Source organism: Microcebus murinus, chromosome 25 (assembly GCF_040939455.1).
Source record: "Microcebus murinus isolate Inina chromosome 25, M.murinus_Inina_mat1.0, whole genome shotgun sequence".
NCBI classification, from domain to species: Eukaryota; Metazoa; Chordata; class Mammalia; order Primates; family Cheirogaleidae; genus Microcebus; species Microcebus murinus.
This window is the reverse complement of record NC_134128.1, coordinates 15,315,239-15,342,260: the sequence shown is the minus strand read 5'-3', so window position 1 is coordinate 15,342,260 and position 27,022 is coordinate 15,315,239. Positions and strand designations below refer to the sequence as shown.

At 50.0% G+C, this 27,022-nt stretch overlaps 1 protein-coding gene across 4 annotated transcripts in view; it reads left to right on the top strand.

Moving 5' to 3' along the window:
• Nucleotides 1-24,157, top strand: part of CAMK1D (calcium/calmodulin dependent protein kinase ID) — a 294,151-nt gene extending 269,994 nt beyond the window's left edge. Inside the window, exons 7-11 of one of the 4 annotated variants that reach the window (XM_012765698.3) lie at nucleotides 12,647-12,759; nucleotides 13,913-13,991; nucleotides 20,362-20,449; nucleotides 21,866-21,987; nucleotides 23,737-24,157. In XM_012765698.3, coding sequence (XP_012621152.1) covers nucleotides 12,647-12,759; nucleotides 13,913-13,991; nucleotides 20,362-20,449; nucleotides 21,866-21,987; nucleotides 23,737-23,941 — 607 coding nt within the window. In that variant the 3' untranslated portion in view covers nucleotides 23,942-24,157. Of the gene's footprint in view, nucleotides 1-12,646; nucleotides 12,760-13,912; nucleotides 13,992-20,361; nucleotides 20,450-21,865; nucleotides 21,988-23,691 lie in introns of all 4 variants that reach the window. The other 3 variants (XM_075997484.1, XM_012765700.3, XM_075997485.1) reach the window with 3 other exon arrangements.
• The last annotated feature ends 2,865 nt before the right edge of the window (nucleotides 24,158-27,022 follow it).

Here is a 27,022-nt window from a genome sequence, read left to right as displayed (position 1 = left end):
GGCGTGACTTGAACAATGGTGCATCCAAACCCTTTTAATTCCAGTCTACTCTGCAGTGTTTGCCAGGGTTCAAGGGTAGAATTGAGCAAACCCATACCATATTTCTTTACCTCTATGTTGAGTATAAACGTGATGAGTGCAGGCTTGATAGTTTCCTGATCACCACTAGAGACTAGTGGCCGGTCAATTTCATGACTCTCAGATTTGAAGGTGGCAGCTTGGGCTTCTGTTTTCTTTGGCACCTTCCCTAGCTCTGAAAGCCCCAAGCAGAGAATGAATGCACTTTGGGACATCTCAGTTGTATCCTATAGGATATGCTATATCATTGGCTATGGGTGACAGGCCAAATCCTGGATGTAATTTAGTGCATAACACAGCTGTGTTTTGGAGAACCATCAGCCTTGACTTTATTATCCTCAGTAGATCGATCTGCTCATGAATCATCCTGTCTCGCCACATAGATTGTTAGTACTCTGATGAGGGGCGTCGAATCTTTGTCATGTTTATATCATTAGCACCTAGCATGGCACCTGGAGTGGAGAAGGGACTCGAGGAAGGCTGGTTGTTGACACTGATCATGAGGAACTCAGGGCTGGTGGCCCAGTGTGCAGGGCGGCTTGTGCCCGGCTGCAGGAGTTCCTGGAATGAGGCGGTCATTGAGAACAGGGGTGTCCAGGAGTGCCCGAGCGATGGCTAGTGAAGATCCCTGTGGGTGTTCCGTGTCCTGCTTTGGTGTTGATGGCACAGGTTGGCACAGGATGGAGCCGGCATTAAAAGATAGAAATTTCTGGTCTCAGTCTCAGACTCCTTCTCCCGCCCACAGCTCCCCCGTGCCTGGTCGCCCCATTGTCACCCGTGTCTGCAGACGTATGAGCAAGGCCGGGAGCAGTCCCCGACCCACAGGCAGCTCCCTGATGGGGACCGCGCAGCGCTCCTCACCCTTCCCGCCAACCGTAACGGAAAGGAGGTCAGCCCCTGCGGGTTTCTCGAGAGCAGCACTATTATTTTCCTTTGCTAAACCTGTCACGCTGAGATGTCACGCTGCAGCCACAGCGGCTGTGACAGGCCACAGCACCGCATTGTCTCCTCTCTGCGCACCACGTAGACATGCCTCGGTTTGCTGGTGCAGGTATTTGATGAATTGGCTGTCTTTTGGTCTCCACGCTTACTTCTCTGTCATCCATCATTTGGAAGGAGAAAGGTTTTTTCCTACCGAGGATGCTCATTTTTTAAAACACATGTGATGGATCCTCGCCCTGCCAGGAATCTTCCTCTGGGGGTTAGGACTTGGGAAGAAGTCTTTGCCCACGTCGCTTATGCCGCAGGGAAGGGCTGTGGGTGCAGTGGGTGGGACTCGTGATGACCGTGTCGGTGGCCAGTGTGACGGGCACAGCTCGGCCGAGACAGCACAGGTTCCAGGCACCAGATTCCCCACTCAGGATGGGCACTGGCATCTCATGCACCAAGCCCGACTTTGTGATAGCACGTAGTCTCTGTCTGCTCCCAACTTTAGGGAGATCATATAATGATCATTTGCCTCAATCATTCTCAGGGGTGCCATGTGCTATGAAGAGATGCAGTGAATTTTTTCTGAAATAAAAGCTGAGGCCAGCCCAGTGGTTCACGCCTGTAATTCCAGTGCTTTGGGAGGCCAAGGAGGGAAGATCGTTTGAGCCCAGGAGTTGGAGACCAGCCTGGGCAACACAGCAAGACCCCATCTCTACAAAAATAGATGAATGAGCCGGGCTGGTGGTACATACCTGTAGTCCTAGCTACTCAGGAGGCTGAGGCAGGAGGATCACTTGAACCCAGGAGTTTGAGGCTGCAGTGAGCTACGATGATACCACTGCACCCTAGCCTGGGGGACAAAGGGAAATCGTGTCTCAAAACCAGAAAACAACAACAACAAAACCCCTCCAAAGTTGGAAAAGATTCCGAGGAGATTCCCACTCCCAAATTGCAGCATGCTAGTCAGAGACGTGACAGCAGGCTGGACAGGCTCGGGTGGACACGGCCATAAATGATGAGCCCTCTGATCTCTCTGCCCAGAAGAAACTCCAGGCAAAACACGATGGTCACCCCTTTCCTTTCCTGTCCTCCTATATTCATGTTTAAAAACTGGGCACATAAATGCTGATTTGCCCATGTGTACGGCTGAATCAGCTCTGTAAGAGTGGAACGAGGAATGCCTAAGCTGCACGCTGTTATTTTCTGAGACAAAGGGTGATCCTCGCCAAGGCAGTCCCCAGTGGCACAGTAGACAGCTGGCTCTGTGTGGGGTACATATGTTCCAAGAGAGAACGTGAACCCGAGCATCTGTGGAAGGGAATGCAGAGTGATCGCTGAGCCCCGAGCCAGCACGAGACTGTCGCCTCGCTGTACTTGGGGGCTTTGCGAGGTGGGGCACGTGGCCTCACTCAAGCCACCGTGGGCCCATGGTTCTAGACTTTGGCTTTGGAAATTTAGAAACTGAGTTAGATTTATTTATTCACTTTGTTCAGACAGTCTTTGTGAATTGATTCACACTAATGAGACTCAAAAAGTTTTAGGGGGAAAAAAAAAACTGGAGTATCCATTTACTAACGCATAATGCGATTTATGTCCCACGAGGTAATTGGATATGCGTGTCTGCAAGCAAGCATGCTCTCTCCCCTATAGTTCATGCTCCGTGAGAAACCAAATTAAAACCACAAGTTCTGTTTGTGAGCAAGGAATCTGAGCAGGGGCGTTGGGTGGCCTTGTGTTCTCGAAACTTGTGTCAGTCTACAAGCTGCCTTCCCCTACAAAGAACAAATCTGCAAGGAGCCTGGCTGTTCCTATGGGCCGCTCTGAACGCCCATGCTGGCCAGTTCGCATCCCCTCCTGTCCCCTGCTAAGAACCCACCCACCAGCCACGCCCCCTTCCCTCCATCCTCCTGGCACCGGCCTTCTGTCCAGCAGACACTGATTGTTTTAATCCCTGGGTTTACTGGTCTGAGCTCACTGATTGCATTTCAGGTGGGCAGCCTTCCAAGGATTTCCAGAAAGACACCTGGTCTCCGCTCCACACTCCCTACTAAGTGGACCCTGGGGTGGCCAAATGCCACCTGTGGGCCATGAGTCCCAGTAGCTGTACTCTCAGACACAAGGTTGGCCATAGTTCGACCTCATCGGTGGGCCTGTGACTCACTGTCCACTGCTCCAGGGAAGGGACTTGATTAGTTGTCTGTGACAGTCAGTTTACCTCTAACTCCTCAAAATACTCTGGTTTCAAAGAGCGGGGGCAGGGATGTGCACGGCGGCAATGGGGAACTTTGCAAGTAGTGCCATAGAGGGAAAGACGTCAGGCAGGGTGGAAGGGCCAATGTCTGCGGCACTGCCCTGCAAAGGTGCGAAGTCACAGAGGGTACCAGGACGGGGGAGGCTGGAAGGGAGTGGCTCATATGTGTCACTTCTGTCCTCTGAAGGACTCCAAATGGTGGCTTCGGGCCAGATGGAAAAACATTTCCTTTCCTCTGCTCTCATTTTCATCTCAGCGTCGTCTCCTGGAAACTGTCGCTGACATAGCAGCTAAATGCTTTCGGGTATTTAGCCCGGAGGATGGAAGGCAGGCGGTCGTCATTCATTTGCTTAACTAACATTTATTGAGCCTAATAGGTGTCAGGCAATAGGATGTGGATGGCAGAGATGGATTTATTACCGCTGCAGGTGACAGACCATAAACAGACAACTTATAATCCAGTCTTGCTGGCTGTCAGGAGATGGGAGGGAGGGAGGTGCTGGCGTATCTGCCAGGGGCTCTGCCCGGGCCTGAGGTCACAGGACAGGTGACAGCGATCTGGGTTTGGAAGGACAGGTAGGGATCTGCCAGGAGAGGTCCAGTCCAGGCGGAGGGAAGGGCTGTGCCTTCCGTATCGGCAAGGCCGTCCCATCTCAGACAGACGGATGGTGTATCTTTCGGAGCCCGGTGCCACTTTCTGGTCTGATCCCCTTGCCATGTTCCAAGCCTTGTTCTCTCAGTCTCAGAACTGTGTCGTGAGAGAGGAAACGAAGAGGACACATGGAAAGTGCAAGGAAAGGCCACGGCCAGTGGAGCGAAGGGCTGAGGCATTTCCCAGTGCAATCGCTGGTGTGTACAGATGCGACCTCGCTAAGCCACCAGACCCTGGAGGGAAACAGACATGGAGAGAAGGAAGGAAGCCAGGGAGGGAGGGGGGAGGAAAGCGCCTAACTGCCAAGAAAGCCAAGTCTAGATGAGAAATCTCACTTGGAAGTCACGGTTTCCGCACCATCGGTGCGTGCCTGGCGCTAATCACCTCCAGACTGACGTCTGCACCCTCGCGCTTTGGTGTGAGATCCACTACCCGTGGGAGCTCACCCGTCTGCTCTGTCCCTGTGTCGCACTGAGCACGAGCTGAGCCTGGAGCGGCTTCGTCCCAACTCCTTGCAGACGCGTCTCGCCCTTCGGAAGGAGGCTCGGTCCCTCTGCTGATGCCCCGGCTCTGGGCTCTCGCGGTGGTGTCCGAGGGGCTAATGCAGGAATCGAAATGTCAGCCCCACGTGGGTTGCGCTGCTCCCTTCTCACACTTTGGGAAGGTTTGTTCTTCCTCCCCCCTGCTCCCAAGCCCCCATCCTCAGCTCCAGTCATGCACCAACCGTCTAAGGAATGTGTTTCCTCTTTCCTCTCTGGTGTCCCCTTCCCTTTCTCCCCTAAATCTTTCCCTAATCTGCTTACTCGTTCTCAGCGTTCAAGGCATTATCTAAACCTCAGGGAGCAATGTGGTTTGTCCATTGCATCTTCATCAACAGCGCTTTGCTGGCATCGCTCTGCACGTGGTTTTAATATGTGAACCGTTCCTGGTTTCCCCAGCCTGCTCCTTCTCAGTTTGCAAGGAGGAAAGCTCTGGCAATGCAGATAATCAAATAGACTGTTGCCAAAAGAACTGGATTACATTTTTGTAACGATTCAGGTCTCCTTGATCATTGTATTCTATAAATCCAAATAATATGCAGAAAACTGCTGTGATCTCTAAGGAAGCCTGCCAAATAAGTACAAAAGATGCACCAGCTTTAAAAGCTTTGCTTTATTTTGTTATTTTTAAAGATTTGTCATATCCAGAGTAAGATGAGTACAGCTTGGATTCCTTGATTCAGGCCCCATTCATTCATTCAGTAGGCACTCATTGCATACCTGCCAAGCGTCAAGACAGAGGGCAGATGGCGACTGCCCGGTGGACACCCGTTAGTGCCCAGAGCAGGGACCTCCGGACTTGCATGATTTTGCTGTTTTTCTGAGACCCACTGGGCCTGGGTGGGCTTTCTGAAACTTGGGGAGTAGTATGCGTGGAGGTTTGTTGTTTTAATCAATTTATTGCACCCTGGCCTGATTGCATACAAACATTCTTCCTTTACAAATAAGCCTTTGCGTAAGCCTTCTCAGGAAGGCCTGAGTTAGGCGTTCAGTCGGGTCCCGGCATTAAAAAAAAAAAAAAAAAAAGAAGGCCTGAGTTATTCTTAGAATCCAGGGCTCCTTGACTAAGTGCTCGGAAACATCAGCACACAAAGATCAAAGTTTGGAAGTAGGTCTGCTACCTTCTGTCTTCATGTTCATAACATAGCGCCCAACTTAGTGACTAGGGGTGGTGTCTGTCCCCCTCTCTGTGTAGCAGTTCAGAGGTGAGGTCAGGATGCATAGCCTTTAGTGGATAGTTCTGCACAAGATTTAAAGTATGTTGCTTCAATGTCAAGGTTACAGCATGGGACACTGAACGGGGTCCTCAGTCTTCCTGATGGCGAGCAGCCACCTCCTGCCCTAGAGTGTTTCTGCTGCAGAAACCTGCCGGGCATTCAATGCAGTTGGTGGGATGGGAAAGAGGAGCAGGGAAGGAGGGTGTGAGAACCGTCATTTACTGATCACTATGTGGCTGGAATGTGGCTATTCAGCTGTTACGTCTCCACCATCCGTCCATCCTTCCATCTGTCTGTCTGTCTGTCTGTATCTATTTATTTTCACCATCATCATTGTCTATCATCTGCCTGTATCCATGTCTGCGTCCTCTATTGATGAGCGTTATACGCTGTATATAGCACTACATAGTATACATGCTATATGTTACACTGTCTCTATAAGGTGGGCATTGTCATCTTCACTCAGAAATTAAACTGGACTCAGGGAGAGGGAATCACTTCCTCCGGTGTCACTCGGCCAGTGCTTGGTGGAGCCAGGCTTTGCATCTGTGTCTCCTTCCCTCTGCATCCCTGGCTGAGGAACCATCCCGCACAACCTTTCTGAAAACAGAGTGGGAACAGCACAGACCTTTCCTTGAAAACTCACCTCTCGGTTTTCCTTTGGAGTCTTTTTGCCTGACTAGACGACAGTGGAGAATTCTCGGGTGACTGATGATTATTCAGTTGTCAGCGTGGACTGTTGCTTTAAAGTATTTTTATATCAAATATTTAAAATCCGTCTCAGCACTTGAGTAGCGCATTTCACAGATGCTTAGAAAATTCACTCGTGTCTAACTTTATTTCTCGATCCTCCCCCCGCCATCTCCCCCATGGTCAAGGAAGCATTCCTGATCTCTGCCCGGTCCCTTGGAGCTCTACAAGGTCCTGACACAGGGGACTCATTTCTCCTGTGTCCCCTGGAGCTTTGCAGGGGAGCACAGCACAGAACAAAGGCTGTTTGACACAGTCCTATTGGAATTTGGTTCAATGCAGACGCGGGTTCATTTTTCTCCACGCCTCTCTGCACAGACAGGGCCGTAATGGTGCTGGCCCTGCTCCCATCTGTCTTCGGTAAGGCAGACTGGGCAGGACATTAGGCATCGATTTTAGAACTGCGAGGACTCTGAGCTGTTTTTTATTTCTTTGGCAGGTCACAGGGCCTTGTCTCTGGCTGTTTCCAAGTGTGTAATACGTAAAAATCACGACACTGACTTCAGAGGCAGGTCGAGAAAGAGAACGTGTGTGGTGTTTCCCCATCTTTGCAGTGACACTCCAGGTGTATATCCTAAAAGCTACTATGACTTGGCTCTGGAGTTGGACAAATAGAATTAAAATTCCGTGCTGCCCGTTAGGTATGAACAAGTTCCCTAATTTCTTCCCTCATCTGGAAATCATAGATTGGAAAATTTAGCTCAGAAATATGCATTAAATGAGATAATATATGGAAGTTGCATAGCCCAGTGCCTGGCACACAGGAGCTGCTCCCTAGATGGTGACTGTTGTTTTTAACTTTTACAGGACAGTCACCATGGTTGGTGTCTCTGATGTGTAGAAAAGCAAACATTCTGCTCGTCCTGGACTGGACTGCATAACTCTGAGGGGCAAGACCCGGGCCTGTCTCATTTGCTGTGGTTAATCAGCATTTTCCCCAGGGTTGGTGCTCCGTGAATGAACACTTGTGCGATTGGATTAAGGTGGTTTTTGTTTTTCTAGCTCAGAGCCCTGGGCAGGTGTTTAGGTCTATCCCTGGCTGTGGCCTTGAAACCATCTCTTCATCTCTCTGGGACTCACTTTCCCGGGGCCCTAAATGAGAGGTCAGACAAAAGGATGACTTCTGGCCCCCAGAATAAAACTGCCACTGTGCAATTCCCCCTACTTTGGAAAGTACTTCTTTCCAGCCCTGGCAGTCTTCAGTCCATGCCAGGTGAGATCCACTGGCATCTGGCTGCCTCGTGGGTCGCCCTGAAGTGGCTTACCTGCCCTCCCCTCACTCACCCCACCCACAAGGAACTGCCCAGAGCCACTTCCCAGAGTGGGCAGTTTCCCAAAGCCACATGGTGTGGGTGCCCATGCTCTGTGCACCGTGGTCACCTCTGCAGATCTCTTGTCATTGCTGCTGCTTGTCTTTATTATCTGGTATGTGCCTCTCTCGTGCACTTGACTAAGCTCTTAAAGGCAGGAAGTGGTTCTTACTTAGGTATCAAGCCTGGTATCTGGTATTTAGTAGGTACAAAGTAAATACTTGACAAATGAATGAATGCTAGGTATGCCTAAGGCACTAAGTGCATATGTGTATGTGGCTGATTAAAAACAAGGACCTTGAAGGATTATAAGACCCACATGGAAATACTGTCACAAACACTGCCTGACAGTAGCCACCCTAACAGGTGGCAAGTGGTATCTCACTGTGGTTTTGATTTGCATTTCCCTGATGATTAGTGACTCTGAGCACTTCTTCATACGCCTGTTGCCCATAGGTATGTTTTGAGAAACCAGAAACACAAAAGACAGATGTCGTCGGGCATGCGATGGTGTAGCCACCATGGAAAATAGCGTGGAGGTTCCTCATAAAAATAAAAATAGAATTATCACATAATCTAGCAATTGCGAAAGAATTGGAATCAGGATCTCAAAGAGTTATCAGCACTCCTGTGTTCATAGCAATGGCCAAGAGGTGGAAACAACCTAAATGTCCGTGGGCAGATGACAATAAAGAAAATGTGGTTTCAGTTCTGTGATGTTCCATGAAAAAAAAAAAAAAAAAAAAGAAAATGTGGCATCCGCATTACCAGGGAATACTGTTCAGCCTTAAAACAAGACGAAAATTCTGCAGCATGCAACAGTGTGACCTTTAGTGCATTATGCTAAGTGCATACATAAGCCAGGCACAGAGAGACAAGTGCTGCATGATTCTCCGATCATTATTTAGAAATCCTTTTAGAGGACATTGTTGTCATGAGGATCGGATACATGGCCAGGGACAAATGAGCAGGAAGAGTGTGGCTTGCTGTGGGATAATGGCCATGTGAACACACTGGGCCTCCTGATGGGGCTTTTGTGCTACTGTGGCGTTTCAGTGTCCAAGGAAAACTGCGCCGCCCAATCAGCCGCGATTGGCCAGGGCCAATTTTCACATTCATTTATTTTAAAAGCCTTTCCCCTTCTCGGAAAACCTTCTCCTTTACGGAATGTGGCGACGCCCAAGGCTGGCATTTTAGGTGCCTTGGCCCACAGAGCATTCTGGCCACAAGGGCAGGCCAGTTAAGAACGCAGGCCTGGAGTCACAGAGTGGCCCAGGCCCTGATGCCGCTGCACGTCCGCGTGTTTGCCTTCCACATGGGGGAGGTGCGAGGCCTGTGCTCCGAGGTGCAGACTCCGTCGCAGCTGAGCTGGAAAGCCCTCTGCACACGAGGGGAGGACGGAGGCCACCAGAATCAGAGTCCGGAAGAGGAGCGGCAGCCTCCAGCCAGGCGGTGTAACCAGGCCAAGAGCCGGATGAGAGGGGCCAGGGCAGAAGACCCCTGTCCTCAGTTTTCCCTCCTTCCCCCTCTCCGCTGAGCCCTGACAACGTCAGAGAGTCCACTGCTGCTCGTTCATCCGTTCTCATTCATCCATCTGCATAGATCAGCCTCCAGGGGCACAGAGCAGAGGGGAGAGTGTCTCTAAAGGGGCCATGGAAGATTCTAGACTCTTACCCCGTCGGGGAGTGCGGTTTAAGTGAGATACTGCAGCAAAGCTCTCAGAGGAGTTCCTGACCCCAAACTAATGCTCAACTGAGGCTGAACTGAAAAAACAAACTAGAATCTAGAAGTATATTTGCATACTTGTGCCACAGTCCAATGAAATGGCAACTGGAAGAGAGGCGAGGCTGGGTGGAGGTGAGGAAGAGGCTTTTGGAACGGGGTCGCCCGTTTTGGGTGTGACAGTCCCCGGGATGGGGAATTCAGATGTTATTCTGAACCATAAGCTTTGAGGCCTAGAAAAATTGGGAATGGCTTTATTGTCTTTGAGTCCCCGCAGGGACATAATATGTGGATTATTTCAAAGGTTTGATATGTAATATAAGTCCCAGTTCTGGAACATTCCTGCACTGGGACTCCAAGTGCAAATAGGCAGCACTGTGGTCACGGAAGCCCCACCTTCTGCATGGGTTGATTACTTCTCCCCGAAGGTGACTTCCACAAACACCTGCTAATGACAGGGAGCTCCCTGCAAAATTGCTAGATCTCAGGAAGATTTCACAACTTCTCTTTGCCCTTCTGTTAACTTTGCAATCCTTATTTTTAAATCTTCTTTCTTAATTTTAACTTACATTAGGCTCCAAGCTAGATCCGTTTCCTTGTCTCCTGTCCTTTAGACAGCCGCGTAAACACGGTATTCTATTAAAAAAAAAAAAAGGCAAAAAACAGAAAAGAACCAAGACCAGAAGAGACTGGAATATACATTAAGAAAATTGGCACAAGAAGAATCAGTCTTCCTCGGAATTTTCTTAAAGAATTTTTTCCTTGCAAGGAAAGCCAGACCATAAAATAAAAACACATGCGGTTGTAAATAAACAAAAACCTCACATATCTCAAGTGTAGTTTTCACCAAGACAAACTAACATTTTGCTCTGTCTGCTTTTCCTAACATGCACATTTCATTTCGCCCAAATCCTCATTACGGGAGAAATTCACATGCGCGTCCCCCGGCTGCGGGGTTTCCTTGGGCGGCGGGAAGTATTGCCTGGTGGGTTCAGAAGCACTGGCCCCTGTTCATTTCGCCAAAAGCAGCAAATATTTTAAAATGCAATTTTCTGGGCTCTCGGCTCCTAAAACAACCTCATGGAGATAGATGATTTTGAATCTGTGGGCCCACTTGGATGTCTCACAGCCTTTAAAATTGTCATCATTGTTCCCCTGCACAGTGGCTGCCGGTGATACGTGTCCCGTGGCAGGAGCACGGCCGTACCAAGGCCGTGTTTCTGGCCTTTATTGCATTTCTTACTTGCAAACAGCCTCATCCCCGGCAGTCTGCTGATTCCTGCTAATTGTTCTCATTAACCTGGTCTCTGGTGGTAGCTGGGTGTTGAGCAGTAGTGGGCTGTTCAGAGCTTGTTTGGGTCGTTGTTGTGGAGGCCCCAGAAGCGAGTTCTGCGCCATCTGCTTTGCACCTGGCCTTCGGGATTCAAGCACTGCCATCCCCTGCTCTGTGGCCACTTACAGCTATGGCCTCAATCCCACCTCTCTGTAGCTGTCCCATCCCAGCCAGGGCCCGCCCCTCCACACGCAGGCCCCAAAGCCTATTCTAGGTCTTTTCTAGCCAGACTGAGTTGTAGAGCCACAGCATTTTTTTTTTTTTTTTTTGAGAAAGAGTATTACTCTGTCGCCCAGGCTAGAGTGCCATGGCATCAGCCCAGCTCACAGCAACCTCCAACTCCTGGGCTCAAGCAATCCTTCTGCCTCAGCCTCCCTAGTAGCTGGGATTATAGGCATGTGCCACCATGCCCAGCTAATTTTTTCTATATAGTTTTAGTTGAAAAATTAATTTCTTTCTATTTTTAGTAGAGACGGGGTCTCACTCTTGCTCTGGCTGGTTTCGAACTCCTGACCTTGAGCGATCCACCCACTTCAGCCTCCCAGAGTGCTAGGATTACACACGTGAGCTACCGCTCCTGGCTGAGCCATATGGCTCCCATGGAGCCATATCCTCCACATTTTCAGATAAGGAAATTTTGGTTCCCAAAAAACATATCTGTGGCCATCTAATGTTAAAGGTGGCATCAGAACTGATAGCAGAACTGGAATGAGAATCCAAGATTTGATAGCACAAATTGTAGTTGTATTTAATCAAAATCTCTATTCTTATGTTTGCCAGGTGACTGTTGTCCCACGAGAGGTATAAATTATGTATTACTTGTACCAGCATCCTAATACAATCTTTCTAAAAATCAACTTTGAAATGGTTCCGTGTAAAAATGGATGGTGTTGTGATACTGCAGACTTATGATGTGTGTCAACCACGCTGGCACTCACGGCACGTTCGTGGGCAGAACCACAGCCCTCCATTTGCCTAATCTGGATGTGCTTGGGTGACAATGTGCAGGTTGGGGTGACTTTTGCCAACTGGGAATTTAAGATTATAACATTTCATTATCTTCCTCTGATAATTTCTTAAATAAAATGAACCTGGGGATGCGCTCGGTGGCTCACGCCTGTAATCCTAGCACTCTGGGAGGCTGAGGCAGGTGGATGGCCCAAGGTCAGGAGTTCGAAACCAGCCTGAGCAAGAGCGAGACCCCATCTCTACCAAAAATAGAAAAAATTAGCTGGGCATGGTGGTGTGTGCCTGTAGTCCCAGCTACTCGGGAGGCTGAGGCAGGAGGATTGCTTGAATTTAGGAGTTTGAGATTGCTGTGAGCTAGGCTGATGCCACGACATCAGCTGGGGCAACTCTAGCTGGGGCATCTCTAGCTGGGGCAACAGAGTGAGACTCTGTCTCAAAAAAAAAAAAAAAAAAAAAAAGAATCTGGAAAGGCCCTGAAATGTATACTAAACATACATATTTTTTGATTTTTCCACCAACCCATCATCTGTTGGGGCCAGGATTACAGACAATAAGATCAATAACATTTATGCACAGAACGCTATCTGGTGGGTTTTTCGAGTGTTTTGGACTCTGTGGTTGATAACATACAAAGAGGTCAGGTGGACTTAAATAATAGGTATTTGCATTTGATATTGCCTGAATTAACCCTTTTGCTATTTATTAAGTCATGATTTTACGTCTGCACCACCTGTGCCCACTAAATATGGGTTCCCGTTGCTGAGATTACATTTACAGCACACATCATGCAGTTTTCCTTTATCCGATTGATAATGTCTCTACCTTCCAGGCAGAGTGTCAAACCACCACACCAGATATGCAGGCGTGTCAGATCTTATACCATCTTGTCTTCCAGGCTCTGTGGCTACCCTCCTTTTTATGATGAAAATGACTCCAAGCTCTTTGAACAGATCCTGAAGGCAGAATACGAGTTTGACTCGCCCTACTGGGATGACATCTCTGACTCTGGTAGGTCTCCCACGTGCAGCCCCCAGCAGGCGCGACACTTGCACCCAGACCACCTGCCCCTGAAAGGCCCAGGGGTCCCTTGGGGGCTCAGAGAGGTCCCGAGGCTCCTGCCTTGGTCCATTTTGGCTGTTACATAACAAAATACCGTAGACTGGGCAGCTTAAACAGCCAGCATTCATTTCTCACGGTTCTAGAGGCTGGGAAGTCCAAGATAAAGGCGCTGGCGTATTTAGTATCTGATGAGGGCCCTTTGCCTAGTTCACAGACAGCATCTTGTCACCGTGTCCTCACAAGGCAAAAGGGGGCCAGAGAGCTCTCTCGGGTCTCTTTTATAAAGGCACTAACCCCATTCCTGAGGGTTCCACCCTCATGACCTGATCATCTCCTAAAGTCCCCACCTCCAAATGCCATCACATGGGGGTTAGGATTTCCACATTTGACCTTTCGGGGTACATGTGCGCGTGCCCACACACTCATAGCACACAGTTCATAACAGTGCTCAAGGAAGCTTCATGAGCTCTGTATTTGGGTTTTACATTTTTGCAAAGCAGAGGACAAGCTTGAGTCATCTGGCTCACTGGGCCAGGCTGTGGGGTGGGGAGTCACTCCTCCACATGTCCTGGCCACATCCCAATCTGGGTGCTCCAGCAGTGGTCTGTAGTAGTCTGCGTGGGCCGCACGTGGTGCTCCCTGAGGACTCGGTATCCACAGAGCCTCCGGGCTTAGCAGGAAGCTCCGTGGGTTTACTTGGATCAGCCACATCTAAACACACAGAGAGGATGTCACCAAAACTGCTCTCTAAGGCAGTGGGGAACTAATTAGAGCCACATGATTACAAAGGTACGTTCTTCTCTGAACCAAAAGTGTCACTAGCAGCTAGAGACAAGGGCCCTGGAGCTGGGGACTTGGGCCCTGGGCCTGGCCACGCTGCCCCCTCATTGACCAGATCACCCTTAGACGGCACCAGCCCTGGCCTTCTTTTTCCCCAAGTGCTGGTGCCTTTTGTGTCCAAGGTACAGTAGGAGGGACCTTGGAGGGCTGGTCTCTTACCTTTCATGCTGTACACGACACTCCCAGCGACACGGTGATGTATCATATTGCCGCATCTCCAGCCACGAAGTGACCCCTTCCGATGTGTCTTCTCTTTGAACAGCAAAAGACTTCATTCGGAATCTGATGGAAAAAGATCCAAACAAAAGATACACCTGTGAGCAGGCGGCGCGGCACCCATGGTAAGAGAAATCACTAGGACTGTGTCGTCTAATGCCTCCCAGAGTCAACTCTTTGTGGGCGGTTCTTGTTTATGAAATGCACACGGGTGTCAGTTTCATCTTGTTCTGGCTGGTGTCTGTGTTTCTGTCCCCAAGCCAATGTTTGAACTCTTTCGTGCCTTGGGGACACGATCTTCTGAATGCACTTGTGAGAAGTCAGGGTGCAAAAGACAGCTATTGCTCCATGGCTTTGCAGAAAGTGTTTAAGGATCATTTTTATCTAAAGTAATTGCCCAAGGAGGCATTATAAGACTGGAGTTTTATTCCTTGAGTTTACTACTCAGTAGTTTAGTTAATTGAAGTTGCCTATTTTTTTCCCTTGAAGATGCTTTTCGAATTAGTGTTTCTTCAGTTCTAGAGGGAATGATTAATAGCTTTTTTCACATTTTCAGCAGTTAGAACCCAGCTGTACTGTCAGCTAGCTGTGACGTTGGGCCTATACTTGACTTTTCTGAGCTTTAGGTGTTTGTTACATTGAGAATAACAGCACCTAATTTACAGAGTTGACCTGAGAAATCACGGAGATAGTGCCTGCAAGGGTTTAGCTCGATGTCTGGTACATAATAGATGCTCAACTAATTGTAGCTCTTTTTATTAAAGCACTAGGAGCATCTGTTTTAAAACAAATGCCAAGAGTAGTAAAATACTCAATATAATAATGAAAATAAATACATAGAACCTTCCTAAAATTCTTTTAGGAAGCACTCTAGAAAGCCATCTCCTGTTCAGCCAACTGTGTTCTATGGCATCTCCTCTAGGGTATCACATGCAGGTTGGTCTTCCAGAGGGGACCTGCTCACAGGTAGTGTCATGATCCAGTTTCACAGCATCTTAATGGGTAATACGCATCACTTTTTCCATCTCTGTTGTGTTCCAGGCACTAAGCTAATTGCTTGAATGTACTGTCTGCTTTTTTCTTTCTAATAACCCTATGAGATAGGTTTCATCTTCACTTCAGAGCTAAGGGAATAGAAGAGGTAGTAACTTAGCCACGACTGCACAGCTAGCTAATGACAGAGCCAGGAGTACAGCCAGAACTGATTCCAAAATGATGCTCCTCACCCTTCACCACCATGCTGAGAGAGAGGAAAAGAGGAAGAAAGGAAAGGGTTAGGGGCAGAAGGAAAGAATGTTCTGGAAAAGTAGTCAGTTGGGATTGTGCATCATCTTGACATTTTTAATTAGTCACTTTGGCCAATAGGACAAACCAGAGAAGGGAGGGATCAGTCTTACTGAGGGGCCTGGAAGTGGGGTGAGGTGGGCTCAGCAGAACACGATGCCCGTGAGTCATGTACCATGAGAAGCTGCCCCCAGGCCGGCAGGGAGGGGACAGTGGCACTTCAGGCAGGGCAAGCAGCCGGGGCCATGGGGCTAGGGTTGCAACTGTACGTCTAGTCCTGGAGCCACCAGTACCTGGTTTTCTGGAGGAAGAGCAGACAAAGGAAACAAAGGCAAGAGGGGAGGGTAGAAAGGAATACAGGAACTGGCAGGTTCCAGCCAGGCCTGCTCCACTCTGAGGCCCAGCTTCACCGCTTACTACCCTGTGCACGAGCTCCTTAGCCCTGGGGACCACCTTGCAGAATCAAGATCATGAATAGCAGCAACATACAGCCTCCATGTAACGAAGACGAGTGCCTGGCCCCCGACACGTGTGCAAGTGGCCATTATTTTATTGCTGTACTAAGGGATTTGTGCTTTTCCCTTTGGGCAGTGGGGCTCTTGGCAGGTTTGAAGCAGGGTGACCAGATTTGATTTTAGGAATCCCGATCTGGCCACAGGAGAGAGGGCGAGTGGTGGGATAGGGGATGGAGGAGGGTGGCAGGAAGGTGCAGTGCAGAGGTGGGAGGAGGCTGGCCCCGAGGAGGGTGATGGTGGCCTGGCTGGCAACAGGACAGGGATGGGAGGGGTGCAGAGGACAATGAGCCACACTCGTGCTGAGAAGCCACAGGCATTGGGCAGAGTGCTGGTAAGGGGTTGCAGATTATTCCCAAGTTCCAGCTGAAGGGACTGGGGACATGATTGTGCTGGGAGGAGGAGCAGGCTTCAGGGCAGAGAGTGAGCTCAGCCTCGGCACACCGGGCTGGAGGCTAGAGGTCCCAGGTCCTTGCACACAGAGCTCTATGGTGTGCGCTCTGCCGAATGATCCAGGAGCCTGTGGTGTCAGCTGGAAAAGCTCAGAGTTCGCAGGCTGTGTACGAGTCTGTGGGCTGTAGCGGCAAAGGGCTTGATTTGAGAGGTGATTATTTCCCCATGCTTTGTATTTTTATTGTGCATCTCAAGACTTCCAGAAAGTCAAACACTGGAAAATGACAAAAACAAATGCGTTTGTCCCAAGCATCGCTGCAACTCCCCACTTGCCTGCGTTCATGACATATTTGTCTCTTTTATGCAAAATCGCCCGGGCAAAGGAGAACGCAGGCTCCACCGGGAGCCGGCAGGAAGTGGAGCTATTCCTACAGCAGAGTGAGCTTCCCCACGTCCCCACTCTGCATGTGTGTTCTCAGCACACCGGGGAGTGTCATCTGTCATTCCTCGCCTGTGTGTCCAACTTAACCAAGACCACCCAGGGCTAGCGAGGCCTCAGAAACCACAAGCGCCTTCCCTGAGCCTCAAAACAGACCCCTCGGACAGGAGAGGGCTCTTTCCCGAGCTCTCCTTGCAGAAAGCAGGCAGCCCTCTCACCAGAGGTTCCCAAGCACCTTTCACCTGAGGCTTGGCTTCCTCTCGGCAGTGCGTGGCCAGGCCCCCCAGGCTGCTGACCGATGGCTGTTACAGGGCAGCACCTCAGAGGAGCCCATCTGTCCAGGGCAGTTGTTCTGAGCATCCATGTCTGGTTTTGCAGGTGAATAAGACGGAAGCTAGTGTCGGCATCCTATGCTATTGTTAGAAACTTGCTAGCTTATGGGAACAGCATTGGCAAGCAACCTACAGGGATGAGCAAGACAGAGAGACTGAGAGAGAGGGGTTAATTTATTTTAAGGAATTAAGGTATTGATTCGCATGATTCTGGGGGCTGCAGAGTCCAAAAGTCCGCAGGGCTGTCTGGAGACCCATCAAGAGCTGATGTTGCAGCTTGAGTCCGAAGACAGTCTGGAGACCGCGTTTTCTCTTCGTCTTCTCTTAGGGCTCCAACTGATTAAAATGTTAATCACATCTAAAAAATGCTTCCACGACATTATCTAAACTAGCATTTGGCCAAAAATCTCTGAGTACCAATGGCCTAGCCAAGTTTACCATAAAATTAACCATCATACTCCGGAATGTTCACTGAGACCCCCCTCCCCTCTTCTGGGCTCCAGTCGGCCATAGGAATTGGGGGGCAGCCCGGGAGTCCAGCAAGCACTGTCTGGGATTCACGCCAAGCATCCCCAAACCTGTCTTAAGCAAGTGGCTAGAAAAATGCAGAGCCAGAGTGGTGGATGTAGAGTAGACCACATAGGAAACAAAAACACCAGCCGCAGGGAGAGATGAGTTTGATGATCTGTGTGCAGACAAGGATAGCAAGACAGGCCACGAATGGTATGGTTCTGTAAATACCATCTTTATTGTCCATGTAGATTTTTTTTTTTGAGACAAAGTCTCACTGTGTTGCCCAGGCTAAAGTGCCGTGGCATCAGCCTGGATCACAGCAACCTCAAACTCCTGGGCTCAAGCAATCCTTCTGCCTCAGCCTCCTGAGTAGCTGGGACTACAGGCATGCGCCACCATGCCCAGCTAATTTTTTCTATATACATTTTTAGTTGGCCAATTAATTTCTTTCTATTTTTAGTAGAGACAGGGTCTCACTCTTGCTCAGGCTGGTTTCAAACTCCTAACCTTGAGTGATCCTCCTGCCTCGGCCTCCCAGAGTGCTAGGATTATAGGCGTGAGCCACCATGCCCGGCCAGTCCATGTAAATATTAAAACAAGACAGCAAGAGAGACATGGATAAAACATGTACACCCATCACTTTACACACACATGTGTGTCTACAGATGTATAAGGAAATTCTGCTGTATCAGAAATATTGGTTAATTTCTAGGACAATCTAGGTGACCACTAAGGTCCCTTCCAGTTTTAAGATTCCATGCCTCTGGTCTTGTGGGCAAATGATGCCGAAGCTAGTGTCAGGGTCCTGCGTGGTCATTGTAAACGTCCTAGCTTACGTGAGCAGCAGCGACTGTTGTCACTGCGGTGCCCATTTGAGGAGGACCATGTTGTGCTATCGTGGCCCCAGGTGGCAGCACCCTCCCCTGAAAGAAGGTGGCCTAACAAGGAGCCGTTGGGCCATCTTCTGCACAGCTGGACTCCCAGCCAGCCGTAGCACAGCCTGGGGCTATGGCAATGAGCAGGAAACCTTCCTAAAATAATCAAAAGCTTGCATTTTCCTTCCATCTGGGCCCGCACGAACCCGCAGAGATGGCGTGGGAAGCAGAGCGCAGGCGACAGGCCCCAGGCTCCAAGTGTCTGAGACCACGCTGCGGACTGGCAGGTGGAACCCGAGGCCCAGAGTCCCCCTGGGCCCCACCTCCAACCAGCCTGTTTGCTTGGCACTCGGCCCCTCTTTGCAGCAGTGCTCGGCCCCAGGAATCCCACCCTTCCTACCACTCCTACCGCCCTGTCGTTTCCAAGAAACAGCTGGCCACTGACAAGTTGGAACTGGCATCCTTTTCTGAGGACGTAGCTTAAAAAACATGGTCTAGGAGGAAACCCTCTCGTGGGCTGTCTAGGAGAAAAAGCTGCGTGAAGATGTCCCCAGCGCCCTAACCTCCTGACTCTGGTTTCAGGCGGATTTGCCCATTCACATATCTCATCTCTGTTTCAGTGGGTGTCTGGGAGGAGGGGGCAGTTGACATTGGTTGGAGCTGGAAACCCATTTCACTGGGGTGACTTTCTGAGAGTCCTCTTGGCTGTGTTTCCGGCACTGCTGGGAGGGAAGAGGAGTGCATTTAGGTGGAAGTTGCTCTTAGCTGGGAGTATCAGCCTGGATTCTAAGCCAGGCCTGCCCCGCACAGACTTAACGTCCAGGCCAGACATCCTCAAACTACGGCTCATGAGCCACATGCGGCCCACCAAGGACATTTACCTGGCCCGACAGGTGTTTTTGCCGCCGACCCGTCCCGGGCCCACAGTGCGCATGCGTGGAATGTGCGCCCCACTCTCCAACGGCCCTCCAACAGTCTGAGGGACAGTGAATGGCCCCCTGTTTAAAAAGTTTGAGGACCCCTGGCCTAGGCTATGAACCATGTTTGCAGTTCCGGAGGGGGAGTCTGGGTGGGTAGGATGCTTTCTTGTCCGAATAAGCCCTGAGCTTGTTCCTTTCATCTCTCAAGGCAGCTGAAAGCAGCAGTCAGTGGTGTCCAGGGCTGCTTTGTCCCCAGAGCATTGGGGTCTGGGAAAGGTCCCTCACTTACCAGTCGCCTCCCAGCCAGACCTTGGCATCAATCAATACCTGTCTGATTGTAGGCATCAGATACCATCCCAGAATTTAATAGTTCAGTGCTAAAGGAAGACGGAGGGATTAAAGTCCAGAAAACGCTGAGAGCAGAACACGGTGGTTGGGGGACAGAGAGAGAGGGACAGGGCAGGGAGGATGCTGCCATCCAGAAGGGCATGTGTGTGGGTAGCAAGAGCTGTGAGTGACCTCCAGGTAATTCCAAGCCTAGAGATTGGGAGCTGACAGAGGGGGGAGACGTTAAGACCCAAGAAAGAGACAGCAGAGGGAGCGAAGAGTAGGGTGCGGAGGACTCTACAGAGAGGGCTGATGAGCACAGCAGAGTTCCGCCCTGCTAATCGGAGAAGGTTCAGGAACAAGCAAGAGCTAAGAAAGGATTTCCCAGGGCTGTCGAGGGCCCAGTTGAGTGCAGAGTGAACATGGTCCTCAAAGCTCTGAGAACTTTCTAGAAAATGCAGGGGCAGCAGGCGCACAGGCAGGATTGAGCACGGAGCAGGTGTTGTCGAGCAGAGCATCACACACAGGGCTTAGCTCAGCAGGGCTGGAGCCAGGAGGGATCTGAGAGTCCCAGGATGTGAGTGGGGTTGATGGCACGGAGGTCCTGGGAGTCATCGTGGGAGGTGTCATGGATTCCAATGGTACAGGAATTCGGTCAAAAGAGAAAAAGAGAGCCAGGTGATGAGGCCAGCCCGGAGGGTGGTGGCGGATCCAGGGGAGGAAACACAGTGTAGAAGGCAGGTAGGACTTGGGGGTCATGGTGGTGGAATGTGTGGGCTTGGGGAAGGGCCAGGTGGTGGCCCGTGCAGCTGGCAGGGCAGTGGCCACCCTCTGCCCGACCAGCCTCCATCAAAGCACCGAAGAAACCATCTCAAAGAAGCATGTCTGCCTCTGTTTCAGGATTGCTGGTGACACCGCCCTCAACAAAAACATCCACGAGTCCGTCAGCGCCCAGATCCGGAAGAACTTCGCCAAAAGCAAATGGAGAGTAAGTCTTGAGTGTGTCGAATGCCCAGTGAATGTGGCCGCTCTCGTGCCGCTCATTCTGCAGTTGGAGCATTTCTCACTGCTAAAGGTTACAGTCACCTGAGTTGGGACAAAATTCCCCAGAACCTCACCAGAATGATTTTGCCGGTTTTAACCAATAATAATTAAGACTTAGAGGGAGTGTCATGCGTGAGAGGGACAGAGTGAGTGATTAATCGTTGCCCCTCTGTCATGTACATGTCAAGTCATGACAACTCTCACTAATTTGCTATTTCTTAAGCAACATAATCCCTTTTGTATTTATTCACTTTGCTAGAACTTTGAATAATTGACTTTTTTTTTTTTTTTTTTTTTGAGACAGAGTATCACTCTGTTGCCCTGGCTAGAGTGCTATGGGGTCAGCCTAACTCACAGCAACCTCAAACTCCTGGGCTCAAGTGATCCTCCTGCTTCAGCCTTCCAAATAGCTGGGACTACAGGCATGCGCCACCATGCCCGGCTAATTTTTTCTATATATTTTTAGTTGCCCAATTAATTTCTTTCTATTTTTAGTAGAGACAGGGTCTCACTCTTGCTCAGGCTGGTTTTGAACTCCTGAAATTGAGCGATCCTCCTGCCTCAGCCTCTCAGAGTGCTAGGATTACAGGCGTGAGCCCGGCCTGAATAATTGACTTTTATAAAAGTGATATGAAGGGGGGAAAACGCCAGGAAACCTGAGTTGAACTCACCAATATTTCCTGGTAAAAAAATTGATGGATTTAAACCATATAGTCTTTGTGATCATGCATTAATTCCCCAAACTCTAATAATGTTCTAATCAGCGTGGGGAATTATGAGCCTGCTGTTTTGTTCTGAGAGCCAACAATGAGAGAGACAGTAAGAAACAAAATTAATTCCACAGGCCTGCTTTATTCAAAGGAAATGATATTTAAGACAAAAGTACCAACAATGGGAAAATAACTATTTTTAAATGATATATTTTAAGGTATTATAATATGTCTTCATTATATATATGTCTTATATATAAGATATTATATGTAATAGACATATGTAAGATATTATAAGACATATAAAAGATATATGTCTATTATATATGTCATATATATTATATATGTCTTTTTCCAAAAGTCACTTAAAATTTAGAGAATTATTTCACGTGTCTGCTATGTGTATATGATATGAGAAGAAAACTATTTTAAATCTCCAAAATGTGTTTTGATGGGGAGGGGGTGTTACACATCAGTGTACTTTTAAAAGAAAGGGCAATGTCACTTTTCTTTCCAGAGTGTCAGGAGAATGACTTAAGAAGTTTGAAATGCCCAGGGTAACAGGATAAATGACAGGACGGGACACAGCCAGAGTCTTTTCTAATTAGCTGGAATATTTTGTCTGCTTTTTTTCCTTTCTTAAATTTCAGCAAGCGTTCAATGCCACAGCTGTCGTGAGACATATGAGAAAACTACATCTCGGCAGCAGCCTGGACAGTTCGAATGCAAGTGTCGCCAGCAACCTCAGTCGGGCCAGCCAAAAAGATTGTGCGTATGTAGCAAAAGCAGAATTCTTTAGCTGGGTCGCAGACACGTCCGGGGCAGAGCGGGGAGGAGGATCAGTCACTTGCTGAGTACCTACTGTTTGCCCGGCACTTTCGATACTTCCATCCCATTCACACAGCCACCCTAGGACATTTTAGAAAATAGTATCGTTTAACACTCACACGATGCTGGGTATCACTATTTCCATCTGTAGATGAGAAATCGTGGCTCACGTTACACACAGCCTTTGCCTGGATAGAGACCCAGACGCTTTTTTTTAATCTTTATTATTTTATTTTATTTTATTTTTTTGAGACAGGGTCTCAGAGTGCTGTGGCATCTGCCTAGCTCACAGCAACCTCAAACTCCTGGGCTCAAGCGATCCTCCTGCCTCAGCCTCCCGAGTAGCTGGGACTACAGGCACGCACCAATGTGCCCGGCTAATTTTTTCTGTTTTTAGTTGTTTGGCTAATTTCTTCTTATTTATAGTAGAGACAGGTCTTGCTCTTGCTCAGGCTGGTCTCGAACTCCTGAGCTCATGCAATCTTCCCGCCTCGGCCTCCCAGAGTGCTAGGATTACAGGCTTGAGCCACCATGCCCAGACAATTTGTGATCTGTCTCCTTGCCTCTGATTTGTCTCTCACTGTGGGGTCACTCTCAGGATAGAGGAAGGATGGCCTGATGTCACTGACTTTGAATACATATTTTTTCAATGATGAGGATGATAATAATTTGAACTTGTTTATGCAACGTACATTGGCTTAGCAAAAAAAAAAAAAAGTGATGGTAACAGTATTGCATCATCCTTCATCTTTGCATGGGCTGTTCTATCCCATGGGCACACTTAGGCCTTCCTCATTTCTCTCTCCCACTTCCCTACTCTGTGCATTTATCTAAATGTCCTTTGGGACCACCCTGCCCTTACATTTCCCCAAGAACTCTGCACGTAGCCTTCCTGGCCCGATCCACACTCACATTCCAGCGTGACTCCTTTCCACCCTCTGCTCAAAGGGAGCCCCGCGATTGATCGTTTCTTTAAAGATTCAAACAATGACCTTGACAGCCAAGTCCATCTTAGGAATTTATTTTATGGGTCTCGCTGTGTTCGAGCATGCACAGCCCTGGGGGCCCTCGCTGGAGGGCCAGCCGCAGCCATCGCAGCCACGCCAGGGCCTTCCCGTGTCCTCACATCCGCCTGGGAACTTTCCCAGCCCAGGGGACTGCTGAGTTCCCGCAGCAATAGATGCACGTCCTTATTTCAAAGTGCCCTGCGTCACAAAATGCTTCTCAGCCAGACAGCACGCCAGCCAGGCGTCAGAACGGGGTGTCAGAATCTTCCTTCGTTCTTAAAATGCCTGCTGCACAGAGCTGTTGTGAGACACGAGCAATGCTTATAGTGGCAGTGTGTATTCAACAGCCAGCCCGGCGCCTCGTCCATAGTAAGTGCTCAGGGCCACGTGGTTTTCAAATACAAATCAGTTATAATCAAGAGAGGAGAGGAGCGTTGGGTCTGAGAGTAAAGCATTTTGCACACATTGCGAAGGTCTTCCCGTAGGTAGGTTCCCACGTAGAGTCACCTGGGTAAAAGTTGAGCCCCCCCACACACACCCAGCCCAGCTGATGCCCTGTTGGTGGGGAGGAGGGGCGAGAACTTGCTTCTGGAGCTCTGAACCCCGCCGTGTCTGCTGTCCCCCCTCCCCGCCCCCCGCAGGCCTGGCCCCTTCCACGCTCTGTAGTTTCATTTCCTCTTCGTCAGGGGTCTCAGGAGTCGGAGCGGAGCGGAGACCCAGGCCCACCACTGTGACGACAGTGCACACGGGAAGCAAGTGACTGGCTCTGGAGGTGGGGGCCGGGGCCGGGGCGCCCCTCCCGCCAGCCCCCATCTTGCATGGTGCACCTCCCTGCATCGGACTGGAAGACAGAAGTTTTTTTTATGGCCATATTTTCTACTGCAATTCTGAAGTGTTCATTCCGCACAAACCGTGCTGACTCCAGGGGGGCCGGCCTGGCGGGGGGCCGGCGCTGCGCATGCGCGCCTGGCGAAGCTGTGTCCGGACGACCTCTGACCCCTCGCCCCGGCGCGCCGTTTCCTCTCTTCTCGGCTTAGGTAACCGCCTACGGTGTATTTTTTCATTGACGACAAAAACAAAAAAATGGTTTCAACTGGATTATTTAAATACTGGTAAATATTGTGCATTAGGGTTTTTGGTTTTTTTTTTTCATTTTAAGACGTATGTCCTTTTGACTATATCTCTCAGTTACATGATCTATCTCTTTTGCTCTTTCCTAGTGGTTTTATGTTAACCTATAAGAGATTTTCTTTTTTTCCTCCAAGGGGAATTTAAAGGTATTTTTAAAAATTCTAATAAGAGAATCCAGAATCCGTCTCCAAGGCTTAAGAGTGCACTTTACTTCCATTCCTTCTCTCCTCCTCCCTTCCTGGGGACGGGAGCTCCGAGCAGCCAGCCCGGCAGGTCTGCAGAGCTGGGTTCTCTCCAGGGTGGCTTTGGGGGGAGACACTGCAGCCCCATCCTGCCCCTGGGCCAGCAGACCCCAGGCCAACCGGAGACCAGAGGGGCCTCTTGCCATCCGGAAACAGAGAAGCCACTCCCCCGGGACCCGAGGCTAAGCGTCACAGGCCAGCCTTGCTGTGACACATCCGTAGGGCAGAGACGCGCGAGCCTCCCGTCCAGAAGGAGCAAGCTGCCGTTGTGTGTCCAGTGAACCCACGCACGACCCTCGTTTCTCATGAGAGGTGGCAGACGAGAGCTCTGATCTCAGCTATGCAGTTTTAAAATGAATCTCTCTCTCTCTCTCCTCTCTGTTTTTTAAAAAAATACATTTCTAACCTTATGCTTACAATGGCCTCCGACACACACGAGCTGTTTCTGCACATTTTTACCTGATTCTTAGATGGATGTTTTCAGAGGGTCAGGAGGGAGGTGGCCTTGGACAGGCATCTGACTGTGGTGGGAAGGAGAGGTGGCCTGGCGGGCGAGCGGGGCGCTGGCCACCACAGATATGGCCAGCGATGGCCTCAGCCAGGGCATCAGGAACGCTTGAAGCTGTCTAAAACCTGAGACTGGTGGCGCTAGGGTGACCGCCTGCCCCTGTGTGCCTGGGACCGAAGGATTTCCCAGATGTGGGACTTCTAGTACTAAAACCGGGGTTGTCCTGGGCAAACTAGGTCATCCCTGGTGGTGGGGAGGAGTGCAGGAGGGAGCGAGGGCCACGTGCCACCCAGGGCAAACCTCCTTCCAAGGAGGCTCCAAGTGCCAGCTCTGCAGGAGCCGTCCCTCGGCCCCTCACGTCCACCCACGGCCCCGAGTCTGAGTCCCCCAGTCAGCCCTGAGCCACCGCAGGGGTCCCAGCGGGTCTTCCTGGCGGCCCAGCGATTCCCAGCTACCGTCCTCTCGCCCTTTGACTCTACAGTTGGCCAGTCGAGGGAGTCCAGTTGGTCAAGCCTTGATTGTCACTTCCACACCTTTGCCTGTGTCCAGGCGGAATGTTCAGCGATGCCCCAGCTGTGCCCGACACGCATACACACACACACGCACACGCACACACACACATAGTGGTATCAGACTCAGCAGCCCCCAAGGACGGCAGCACAGGCGTGTCAGAGCATCTGGGAAGACAGGCAGCCGGTCTACCTGTCCCCACATGCGGAAATCCTGCTTGGCATCTGCCACACGGGCTGAAAAATCAAACTGTCACTCTTCAAAATCTGGAACAAGCCTAGAAAAGTCTTTAAAGTGACAACAGACCCAGTTAAGAAGCAGGTGTCACCTGAGTTGAATACGTGTCCCTCCCTCCTTCAGAAGGACAGTGGCACGAATATTATAAACAGTATTTGGGAAAACTGAGGCATCTCTCCAGAGGTCTATTAGGCTGTTCCTTACTAACGAGTATCATGGGAGCATGCATGTCCGCACAGCATAAGAAAGAAAGAAACTAGGATGTTGCAGGGAGGAGTCGCTTACCTGAATTTGGGACCTGCAACGTGAGCACGAAGAGTTACGATTAACTCTGTGCGCTGTGCGATGCTCAGTCATTTGCATTTAGAAAGCCACATTTGAAGCCAAATTCCATGATTGGTGATTGAAGTCGTTTCTGGAGCTGAAATGTGGGGTGCACGCTGTATGCAATGAGTTTGGAAGTATCTTTCCTGGAAAGTGCAGAACAGCTGGGAGGGGGCCCTGGTGCAGGTTCTCAGCCATGCTTGGCCTGTGTCACGCCAGGTCTCGGTCACATCGTGTGAGGAGACGGTGACAGGTGTCAGCCCAAGAGTAGACTTCAGGAAGGCCATACTGTCGTGATGCCACCAGGCTTAGGTTGCTTCCTGTTGTTTTAGAAAGCGAGGAGCCTTTGCTCTTTTGAGAGGGCCCCTTGATACGGGACAGAGGTTCCCTTGAGCTGCACTTGGTGTGATTTGTGTTTATCACAGAAGGGGAAGAGAACCAGATTGAAGACCGAACAGAGGGGTGGCAGAGCCCTGGGCCCCTCACTGGTGTCACTAGTAGTAGCTGAGCACCCCACGTGCTGGGGGAAGGGACAGGTAGACGCATAGTCACTGTCACAAGCTGCTTTCCTGACCCCAAGCCCCCCCCCATTCTGTCACTTCCTCTTAGAGCAAGTGGATTTTCTTTTCTCACTTGATTATTAAGTTTGGAAATAGTGGCCAGGAATGGCGGTCCCCTCAGCTGCCTGTTTGTCCCTCCCGTCCAACAAGAGAGGCCGACATCCATTGAGACAAACCCTGCGTGGCGCCACACTCGGCTTGTCGCTCTTAGCCCGGGTGGGCTTGGGGTCTGGGCTGCTGTCTGCTCCAAACCCCCCTTCCTGGTGGGCACGTGCAGGAGAAAGAGGGCAGACAGCACGTTCAGGGCCACTGGTCCCCAGCTCCCACTGCCCCTACTGCACAGGAGGAGAGAAAGATGGTCTCCCCTTCAGATCTCCTTCCTAAAGAATTTAAAGAACTATGCAGAAAGCATGCCAAGAAAAAAAAGGAAGAAAGAAAGAAAGCAGTGTGGCTTAGTGTT